We start from the raw sequence: 12,238 nt of genomic DNA on the forward strand, positions 1-12,238 counted from the left end.
TAGCACAGATAGCCCTCGAGTAGCTTTGTGCGAAACTCCAAAACAAACAGGAATGAGTGTTTTATATCAAACCCACAAAATATTCTTGCAGAGCAACAAACATTTTGATACACCTGTTCCTACTCCTTATTTTGCTACACAGAGATTAAGAACAAAACTTAAAGTTTTTTACATCCAGTCCATAAATTCCTATAAATAAATGTACTCGTGTGTATCATACATACATACTCAGATCAACCGAAAATTATGCTTATTTTTCCAACATTATCAAGTAAAGGTATTCTCAGCGAAATGTTTTACAGTATGATGGTGAACCAACACGACATATTTAAAGGTGGTCATCCTATTTGTCCTGCCCTATGTTGATGAAGGCAGAAAACTCGATCATATGATCATTTCAGCCATCACATCAAACTGTAGGTGATGATCAAGTTCTTATCATTTTAGGTAGAATACGTTTTAGAGGTTTAATAATACAATAAGAAAAGAAAGAATTTTTTGAGATTTAAACAAATAAATAGTACTTCCTCCTCACTATCCACCACACAAACAAAGAAGTAGCGGAAAAACCAAAAGATATTAGAAAACATGTTAGTTATATTAATATGCAAATGTTGTATGATTGGAGAACTCTGAACTTACAATATCTTTGTAAAGCTGTTTATTGTTTTTTTCGTAACAAGATTCATTTTCATCTCTCATCAGACACTTAACATTAATTTTGACCTTTATTTGAGAAGATAACCGTTGTGGTGAGATGATAGAAAACAACAACAAATGAACGTTAGAGGTGTCGCTACTGTCAAACCCTTTCTTGTTCTTGATCATCTGGTTTGGTTTGTTTTGAATTTCGCGCAAAACTACTCGAGGGCTATTTATGCTAGCCGTCCCTAATTTAGGAGTGTAAAACTAGAGGGAAGGCAGCTAGTCATCACCACCTATCGCCAACTCTTGGGCTACTCTTTCACCAACGAATAGTGGGACTGACTGTCGCATTATAACGGCCCCACGGCTGAAAGGACGAGCATGTTTGGTGTGACGGGGATTAGAACTCGCGACCCTCGGATTACGAGTTGAGTGCCTTAACCACCTGGCCATGCCGGACCCTTAATCATCTGAAATTTGAATAGAAATACCTTCGTTTTCAAGACTATTTGTGTTATACATATGTGTAATTGTGAGTAGTGCCTTACAGAGAGCTTGACACTGCTACTCATAGAACCAATGAAGAAACGTAGTGACAATCATAAGTCTGCTAGTTAAATGTTTGTAAAGGTGAAGTGCACATAACATTAAGAGAAATCTAAACATATGAATTTTAAATAATCTAATTTATACATATTGGTAAAGCTTAGTTTGATGTATCTGGTAAAGCTAGTTTGATGTATCTAGTAAAGCTTAGTTTGGTATATCTGGTAAAGCTTAGTTTGGTATATCTGGTAAAGCTTAGTTTGGTATATCTGGTAAAGCTTAGTCTGGTGTATCTCAATTCTTTCAAAGTTTGTAAAAATGTTTAAGCACCACGTGTAACAATAATGATTTATATTGTGTGTTTCAAAAATTTGTAGACTTTATCCATTTTAATCAAATATATACAAAATAATTTATTTATTGCTTAACCTTTATTAGCGTCTTAGAAACTTCTGTGTAAGTATACGTCATACTGCTAAATGAGGTTTTACTATTAACCAAAATATACATTATTATACTTTAATTTCCGCACTAAATTCAGAAATGTAGTTGTTTTTACACAAATATGTTTTAGATGTAGGTCGTTTTTCTTCGATTGTTTCAGCAGCAACTTTCTAAGCCTGAAGCTAACTGTTTGTCAGAAACGTCTGAAAAACAAGAGAAAACAATGATCGCTCATTTGCAGAAAGATTTACTATCAACAAAGCTTCGCGAAACAGATGCTATGATTGATGTGAAAGAGCTGAGACAGAAAGTGCAGGGGTTAGAAATTCAGGTAAGAAATACTCTCTCTGTGTGTAGTACTAATGTACGAAAGAATAGATATTTCCTATATATACAATTGACGTGAGTAAGGTATTGCCTTCAAAAGTATTAGCAACGAGCTACTATTAATAAACTTGGATAATCTTATATAAGTATGTTTGAGGGGTACACTGAAAAAAGCTAGCATGTTGCTTTCGACTTTACCTCGAATATTTAGGTTTGTTTTTTCACAATTCTCCTCTTTTGTGTTAGGGTTACAATATTGATGAATGTTTCCCTGTCGGTATGTTTCAATTTCATCACAATTTTCCTGGATGTGATTAATGGTGAAAAATGTCTTTGGTTGTGTTTAAGCGTAAAGATACACAACAGACAATTTGTATTCTACTAATTGCAGGTATCGTACCCTGATTTTTAACATTATTAAATAGCTTATGGAATAAAAACTTTGTGTGTGTGTGTGTGTTTGCTGATTTTGTTGGTATGAGGACAGAACTTGGCAGACTGAATAACTTTTACTCACCTTGTCATTTACTGTTGTCTTATTTACATTCAGTATAACGTTCTACGGGTCGATTAGTGCAAAATTACATGCTTTAAATATCAAAAAAAGTCATGAATCAGTTTTGAGAATTTTTTCTGATGTCTTTGAAGTTGGATACTATGTAAGTGCTACATTTTGTTACATCAGGTTTGAAGCAAAATAGCCTAAAATGGTGAGGTCCACTTATTATCACAAATTAATACATTTTAACAGATGTCAAGTACTGACAAGATTTTATTTATATTTATTTTGTTTATTTGTTTTGAATTTCACACAAAGCTACTCGAGAGCTATCTGCGCTAGTCGTCCTTAATTTAGCAGTGTAAGACTAGGGGGAAGACCACTAGTCACCAACACTCACTGCCTACTCTTGGGCTACTCTTTCACCAACGAATAGTGGGATTGACCGTCACATTATAACGCACCAACGGCTGAAAAGGCGAGCATGTTTGGTGCGACGGGGATGCAAACCCGTGACCCTCGGATTACGAGTCGCACTTAAATTTATTTAAACTGCAAATCTATCTTTCATTTAAACACCAAATTTGTGTTTAATGACAAAGTTAAACATCCTTTAATGATATCAAAAGAACAAAATCATCACAACATAAGAAGAATTATTTTCTATGTGTCAATAGAATCAGGTTAATCTGAACCAGATTCGACGACAAAAAGAAGAAATAAAACAGCTACAGGAAAAGCTGGATACAGCAGAAAAAAACAACAATATCCCAGATCAACAGAAGGAAGAACAAAGGAAAAATACAAATGGAAATTATGAGGTTTGTGAGAAAATTACGTTCATTAAATAAATAGTTTATCTCCAAACCATATTATAGAAATATGGTTTGCATATTTCTTCAAATGTTTGTACAATAGAAGCAGTAAGTAGAAACAGAAAATAGAATTTATGAGTACAAATCCTATCTCTTAGTTCTGTTTTACTTTGTTCAAATAAAACCACTGACTGATCATTAGAAACTCTGTAAATTTTATCGTAGGTAATCATTCCCAATAGTTTGACGTACTTGTACATATGGTGTGGAATTTTCTAACTGCAAGTTACTGATTTAATAATTACTCACTTCGTTTTTCCAAATATATATTAAGGCATTAATTTGATTCATGATTATCTATCTATTTGTTTCTTAAATTTTATTAAACATAATAAATAATAAGAGCTCTAAATGTATCAGTGTTTAATATGTATTAGTGTATGGTTTTCATATACAATTGCAAACTCTGTAGTGCCATGTATCTGTGACAAAATTTCTTCAGTTTCGCTACTACAGGGCCTGGCATGGTCAAGCGTGTTAAGGCGTGCGACTCATAGTCTGAGGGTCGCGGGTTCGCATCCCCGTCGCGCTAGACATGCTTGCCCTTTCAGGCGTGGGGGCGTTATAATGTGAGTGAACAGATAATTTGATGTGGAAAAGCATATACCAGTGTTTAAACCAATGAATTCACTCATAAAATCCTTATCTAATACAGACAGTGCTTTATGTCAATTCGTAATTATTGATATATGGGATTAATTTTTGCCAGTTATCTTTGCATTTGATGTGGCATCAGCTACAATGCAATTTTGACTCACTGTTCCTGTATCGTTACAGAATATTGATAATTTCACACCTAGCGACTGGATAACCACAATTTAAATGGAGGCACCATTATTCGCACTTTAGCCTCTTTTGGAATAACAATTGTTTCTGCATAAGAAGTACAACCATAGCAAATAAACCTGGGAAACTATTTTGACCTATAATGAAACATGACACTTTGTAGCATATGAACCACTATAACACTTGCTTGGTGTTTTGGCGTGTCATGAACTATAGTGGTTCATTTGACACAAACTCACACAACGTTGTTAACTTGTACTTCTGCTCAAGTGTCCACTTCAATGTCAGAATCTCAAACCAGGAGTGTGATATCTTTGAGACCCATATGCTGTTGCATTGGTTTGGTTGGTAGTATACCTTACTATTAAGATAATCACATCGGTTAACAGATTGCATGCTCAGTAATGTCTTTCAACGCCATCTTCTGAGCTCATTCTTGTAAACAGATGAGTTTTTGTGTGGTTTATGCGTTTGCACTTTGAACCTGGCCTCCAGTTATCTGCAAAACTAAATCTGAAACATAATCGTGTTTTGATCATCAAATCCCACTTCAGCTAAATGTTTTAGGGATGTGGAGCAACAAACTATCTAAGCTGATCATCAGACGTTTCACTTCTTGTCCCTAATTCCATCCATTTCAAGCAATAATCTGTCTTAAACTTTTTAGTGGAAATCCAGATCATATTTCACAATTACTTTAAATACTTAAGCACATGTGGTTTAGCCTACTTCATATCACCACCAGTGTAAAAGTTTATTGGAAACAGGTACCTTCCATCAGTTTTCAGTTAACACTGAAAATTAATTTGTTTGTTTTGGAATTTCGCACAAAGCTACTCGAGAGCTATCTGTGCTAGCCGTCCTAATTTAGCAGTGTAAGACTAGAGGGAAGGCAACTAGTCATCACCACCCACCGCCAACTCTTGGGCTACTCTTTTACCAACGAATAGTGGTATTGACCATCACATTATAACGCCCGCACAGCTGAAAGGGCGAGCATGTTTGGTGCGGCGGGGATGCGAACCCGCGACCCTCAGATTACGAGTCGCACGCCTTAACACGCTTGGCCATGCTGGGCTCCTGAAAATTAATAGTTGTTTCAGTGAAAAGACTGGCTGAAGAAACAGGAATTACAGCAGTACTGTTCGATCATTCGTCTTTCAAGTGTAGTAATGCAGCTTAAATGGACTTTTATTCATTTTATCTGCTTGAAACTAATCTTTGAAGCTAACAACTAACAGTTAGTATATGGAAAGTATGTTTAGATGTGTGGTCTAAGATTGATCACCATTTTTCCTAAAGCTTATTAATGGAAAATATAGTGTCAGGCAATAATGCATAATAATAGCCATCAAGCTAAGAATAGTCAAGGACAATATTGAACCTAGAACATCATTTTTATAAAGTGCGATTCTAATTAATTATTTCTTTGTTTCTGAATTTCACGCAAAACTACACGAAGGATATCTACGATAGCCGCCCCTAATTTAGTGGTATAAGATTAGAAGGAAGGTAGCTAGTCATCACCAAATGCCAACGCTTGGGCTTCTATTTTATTAACGAATAGAGAGATTGACCGTCAGTATGAAGCCTCAGAGCTGAAAGGACGAGCATGTTTGGTGTGACGAGGATTTTAACCTTCGACCCTCACATTATGAGTCAAGCACCCTAAACACCAGGCCATGCCGGGCTCACATTAATTAAACTCAACCGATTTCGACAAAAGGATCTAATTTTCAAGGGAGGATATAAACCAAAGTGTCAAAAATACATGGTTTTCAACAAGTTTCTTTAAATTTGATTTACCAAAGTTGTTTTTCCTGCTTTCTTGTTTTTATTCACTGGTTAATAATTTATGCTAAAGGTAATATCTTTTTGATCAAAGATCACCTAACTCTATTATTTTCGCGTATATTTTACTTTAAAGTATTAAACTATTTAAACTGTTTTATATACAGATACTCTGAAATTATTTATAATCAGTTATTAAAATACGATAATATAAGTGATATGATTATAAACCAGAAAAATGTTAAATTCAATAATTAATTATTTTTTTTTATTAAATGATAGGTGGTATATCCAGAAACCCAATACAGTAGATTAATATCTACAGAAATCAACACCACCGTAACTAGTAATACTTCTAAAGGGTCATGTAGTGAAAATACTAACTTCATGGACCTACCCTTTAGTGGATGTAACAGTACTGAGTGACCAGCTAATACAGATTAGCAAGAAACCAAACCATGCTATCAGCAAATATTTGTTGAAGAGTGGTACGATAGATGTAAATGAAGAGACCTGACATCTGTGACCTACTTCCTAAGTAGACTAATAGGAATATTTTGGGAATGTCAAGATAAAGTAGTATTGTGTCTTTTTTTTTAATATGGCAAAGATTTAAATACATTTATTGTTTTGAATGAAGAGTCTCTAATTCATTTTTTTTTTTTTGCACTAGGAACATAAGTCAGCCTTAGAACCTATTATGTATGAGAACTTGAGCATTTAAAAACTTAATTACCGTGTAAGAATGACAGAGAAAATCAAATGGTACATGAAATTCAATAGAATGTTTATTTATTTTGTTTACGTATACACATCAATCTCGCATACATTTCCCGTTAAAAAGATATTGTCTACAAGTTCATATGTCGAGTTTCCCCCCTCAGGACACGTTAAATATCTTTGTATTGTTTATTAGTCACTGATATTTCCTTCTAGCTAACAAAATGCCCTAGTTTCTTAAGTCTAGTTACCTTAACGAAGTCTTGCAAGCTACCGTATAATGTTTCGAATTTTGTATGATTTTGTCTTGAACACTGCATGAAGTTTTAATATAATTTGGTGATAACGGCTCTGACTCATCACATCATCTTACTAATATAGATAAAAAAAAGGAAACTGAAAATAATGGAAGAGCACATTTGCACACTGACTTCTGCATCATACGTGTTCCTCTATCACGCATGGAATAATATTCCACTTCTTTTTTTGCTAATCCTTACACTCTCATCCAACTTACTGTCATCACTTCTGTCTGGTTCCAAAAAATGACTTTTGTAGAGTAGAAGTAGTTTCAATCTTCAAACGAACAATTTCTAAGTAGTTATGTTTAGAAAAAAAGTGGAAAAAATACTAATCTTTTCCCCCTGTTTTATATTATGCTACATAAAGGGTGTATAAAGAAAACAATGATCACTAAAACAAAAATTTTCTGAAGTTAAAAAGTAACATCCATTTATTTAACATCTACAGGTGGCACAGTCAACACTACGTCTTAAAATACCAACAGGATACAAATACACTGTGTATTGTCATTGATTTTCGGCCAGTAACTCTGAAATGGAGGGAAATGTAATTATCTTCTTTTAGTCTAGAGGATTCTCAGTATGCCTTGCAATAAGCCAATCTAGCGTGTTTTGGCCAGATTGAAGTAAAATCTATGCTATAAAGTGGCTTCTATTAATATAGCTGCTGTTGACAAAAATGACCAAATTCACTATCTCTGATCACCAAGAAACTTTCAGGGGTTCTTCAAATGGATTGTAAACCGCTAACGTTTCATTTTCTCATCACTACGAGTATAACAATCATTTCAATTTTCCTCCTTCCTACTGCAAATGAATGATGCACTTGCATGCCATGCAACTATTCACATGATGTAAGTTACCATGACAAAAGTATCAAACGTTAACATCAGTGAACAACATGGTTTCCCTAGTTAGATTTCATTGGTAAATAATATACTTATTGATATAAATATCTTAAATTAAAACATAAGACGGAGAATTTTCAGGTCACTGTATAATGATCAACATACAGCGAGAGAAAACATACATGTATTAATTATTCTATAGTACAACAATTGTATGGCATGATGAAAAGCAACAATAAAAACATTGTAATGGATTGCAAAAACTACACTTCCAATCCTTGCTTTGTAATGCATAAAGAAAGAATTTATTTTATGATCTTGTTCAATATAAACGTGAAAAAAACGTGTATTTGTTTCATATAAACGATTACAATACGAAATAGTTTTTATAATAATGCAACATTAATGAATGTTGAGTATTTTATAATGTCACCAAATAACAAGAAAATAAGTTAGACAAGAACTTTCTTCATCAAATTAACCATTAAATAACTTGAAAACTTAGATTGATTTTGGTATATACACATTTACTGTTTGTCTAGCACTGAAGATATAGGGTTTATCAATAAACTTTGCTAATCAGGAAATACGTGTTGGGTAGAAAATATTAAAATCACTTTCCAAGTTACTATTGTGTTCGTGTATATACAACGTGCAACAATCAAAGCACATTTGTGATACAAATGCCTTAATACGTGCTCATGTCAAATTGTTTTAATATTGTGGTACATTTGGTGTTGTGAGGAAATGTATTGATGTTATTTCAGACGTTATTTATCACTGTTGATTCGAATGATTTTTTTCTTACTTTTGTTGGTTACAATTTATTGAGCATAAGAATTGTGGTTTTGTGTCAAGACAAATGTTTTTTGTTATGGTACACAATGACTTATACTGATGTTGTGTGTTGCAACAAATCTGCTTCATCACCATGAAACAGATACACCATAATAACGTATATATTATAAATTACTGTTATAAATAACGTTTCAACCGAGACTTTATGTGTTACATTCCTAACCAGCCCAATAAGTTATGATATCAAATGAAAGTCGTCGCTCAAGATGCTATGTTTTTTATTACTAGAAACTAGTAGTATTTGGCTATTAAAGAAGTTTTTATAGAAAATTATTACTAGTCTTGTTGCGATGTCACACAAACTAGCAATTAAATTTGTTGTGACGCCACGCAAACTACAATTAAATTTGTTGTGATGTCACGCAAACTAACAATTAAACTTGTTGTGACGCCATGTAAACTTACAGTTAAATTTGTTGTGATGTCACGGAAACTAACAGTTAAATTTGTTGTGATGCCACGCAAATTAACACTTAGATTTGTTGTAATGTCACATAAACTAACAATCAAATTTGTTGTGATGTCACGCAAACTACGAATTAAGTGTTTATAGTTTTAATCTGGTGTGATTATTCACGAAATTTTATTTGTATGAAGGAGCTAAGTAGTTGTTTTTCAGTTATACAAAACAGCTTGTATTTTTGCTCAAAAATCTATAAGAACTGTAAATTTCTTATTTAGAATTATAAGATTCAACTTTATCATTTTCACAGATATATATTTGTCTGTAAATATTTTGCTGAATAAGGCAGCTAGTCAAGGTTCAACACTTTGAATGTTCAGTTTCATTAGTTTGAGGGAAAAACTATTCGGGAATATTCATTATATGCTACCTTATACGAAAAAGTGATAATTATTACAATGTCATCATAATACAGTGTCACGGCAGCGTCCTCTACAGCCAAAACATTGCTATCGAGACTTTAATTATTTCTTATTCACGCCCACACCAAACGTACAATATTGTAAAAAAGTGAGCTATAATTTTAATAAAATGGCAAACAAGTATTTTCTCAACCACTTTCTTCTCAATGTTTAGCGAATATCAAATGTTAAACTTATTCTTTAGTAGTTTGCTCAATAATAGCCAACTTTTTGTTACGTCACTAACATAAGGCACTTCGTACTAAACTGAATCGTCTTTACATGCACTCGTTTCGATTTCAGTAATCTTACACCAGTTCCACGTAAAAACACGTACATATTACCTCTATGATATTCAAGTCACTGCTGGAGAATAGGTTGGTTGCGTATTTTCAAATATGTATTTTTCCTATTACTTAAAAATTTATATCGCCCTTTCAGAGTAACAACAACAAACTGTTGTATTTGTTTTGTGTTTAAATGTAATATATAATGTTTGGCAGTTATAAAGTTATATAATTTGCATGTAATACAGGCAGTGTTAAATATATATGTAAATACATTACATAGCACAAAAGAGTTGTGAAGATTGCTACATACTTGTCATTACAAAATGCAGATAAGCAAACTTGATATAGCTCAGTTTTATTAGTATATACTGGTGTACGTACAAATATTGTTGACGAATTTCTAATGTGCAGTTAACACTAATCTTTCTGAAGATTGAGATGATGTATGACTAAAGTGTAGTTATTGTTAACCTCTTTCAAGATCGAGATGATGTATGACTAAAGTGTAGTTATTGTTAACCTCTTTCAAGATCGAGATGATGTATGACTAAAGTGTAGTTATTGTTAACCTCTTTCAAGATCGAGATGATGTATGACTAATGTGTAGTTATTGTTAACCTCTTTCAAGATTGAGATGATGTATGACTAATGTGTAGTTATTGTTAACCTCTTTCAAGATTGAGATTATATATGACTAATGTGTAGTTATTGTTAACTTCTTTCAAGACTGAGATGATCTAAGGCTCATGTGTATTTATTATTAACTTGTTTGGAGACTTAGGTGATACAATAGTTTATATTTTTCTACATTAAGTCACTAATGCGAAAAAAAAAGCTTAATCTATACTCTGAATCCTTACCACAGAAAATTTACAAAGCTTATAAAGCTTTCTCGATTTTGAACTTCATAGATAACTATTTTTCACAGAGAAAAAGCAGATAAAAGGTTAACCTTTTAAAACATGACAAGTTATTTAAACAACTGATTAGAAACAAAAGTGTCGAGACTTTTGTAACGTTTTACGTGCCTCGATTTTTCTTTCAAATTTCCACTATTTTTTCATGTGCATTTTAGTAACAAGTGTTTTAATTTATAAATATTATTTCAATAAAACACTCATAGTTAACTTCAGTGTATAATGAGCCACTTACCTCTTTTCCTTGGAGTCTTATTGGTTCATCTCGAAGTGCAGTAATTGATTGTAAACCTGGACAGAATATGATATATTGTGTTATAGGTCTTCTTACAAAAAAAAACCATTGCAAACAGAAACACAGTTTCAGTGTTGTTGTTTTTTAACTTTCTCAAAATGAAATATTTCTCTAAAAATATCTACGTTAAAGGCACGAGTCCAAACTAACTGTACAGCGTTTGTTTTTAGCCTCGCGTTAAACCGCATTTCCAATATCAGGCACAAAATTATTTTTCATTGTACTGAATTGTTCTCTCAATGCCAAACACCAAGAACATTTACAGACGGCTGTAACTGTTTAATTCGTCAAAGTAAGTAATCAAAAAGTCCATATCAGCGAACACTTTATGGAGTTTATCGAAACAAAAGGATCGATGGCAGTGATATAACATACGTACTGTTGCAAAAACGTCAAGAATTAGGACTCAGTCCAGACAACATGAGATAATATGGCCATGGCAACGGAGGAATTAGGAAGAACAAGAACAATAATTGAGTTCGGAATTCTAAAACTAAACTTGTTTTGTTTGTTTGGCATTAAGCGCAAAACTACACAATGGGTACTCTGCCCACCACGAGTATCGAAACCCGGTTTCTAGCGGTATGAGTCCACAGACATATTGCTGTGCCACTGGGGCCCTGAAACTAAATCCAAAGTCATTCTTCGTGCCATGTTGGCAAGAGTGCTGCAATGTTCTATTTTGAAGCTAAATATTTTTTTGAACGGATCAAAGTGTATTTGTCTTTAGGGAGGGGATATAAACGACTTTATCAAGAAGTTTGCTACTACACTCTGTTGGAGAGTATTATAGAGGTTGTATGTGCTATCAGTTATCAAGTTACAAGACGCGCAATGCTTTACTAGTCCTAGGAAAAGACATACCATTCATGGAAGAATCAAAGTGTAAAACTAACAATCTCGCAGCGAAGCTCCAATCTTGAGACCCGGCATGGCCAGGTGGTCAGGGTGCTCGACTCGTAATCTGAGGGTCACTGCTTCGAATCCCCGAACATGCTCGCCCTTACAGCCGTGAGGGCGTTATAATGTGACGGTCAAGCCCACTATTCGTTGGTAAAAGAGTAGTCCAAGAGTTGGCGGTGGGTTGTGATGACCAACTGCCTGCTTTCTAGTCTTGTGCTGCTAAATTAATGGCGGCTAGCGAAGATAAACCTCGAGTAGCTTTGCGTAAAATTAAAAAAAACAAACCAAATCTTTAAATTTATGTTGTTTAATGACTGGATGCGCTTTT

At 33.7% G+C, this 12,238-nt stretch overlaps 1 protein-coding gene across 3 annotated transcripts in view; it reads left to right on the forward strand.

Moving 5' to 3' along the window:
- Window positions 1–12,025, forward strand: part of LOC143231042 (ecotropic viral integration site 5 ortholog-like) — a 36,090-nt gene extending 24,065 nt beyond the window's left edge. The window contains exons 12-14 of one of the 3 annotated variants that reach the window (XM_076465536.1): window positions 1,796–1,966; window positions 3,139–3,282; window positions 6,196–12,023. In XM_076465536.1, the coding sequence (XP_076321651.1) occupies window positions 1,796–1,966; window positions 3,139–3,282; window positions 6,196–6,339 (459 nt within the window). In that variant the 3' untranslated portion in view covers window positions 6,340–12,023. Of the gene's footprint in view, window positions 1–1,795; window positions 1,967–3,138; window positions 3,283–6,195 lie in introns of all 3 variants that reach the window. The other 2 variants (XM_076465537.1, XM_076465538.1) reach the window with 2 other exon arrangements.
- Window positions 12,026–12,238: the final 213 nt, after the last annotated feature.

This window comes from Tachypleus tridentatus, chromosome 10 (assembly GCF_004210375.1).
Source record: "Tachypleus tridentatus isolate NWPU-2018 chromosome 10, ASM421037v1, whole genome shotgun sequence".
Classification (NCBI taxonomy): Eukaryota; Metazoa; Arthropoda; class Merostomata; order Xiphosura; family Limulidae; genus Tachypleus; species Tachypleus tridentatus.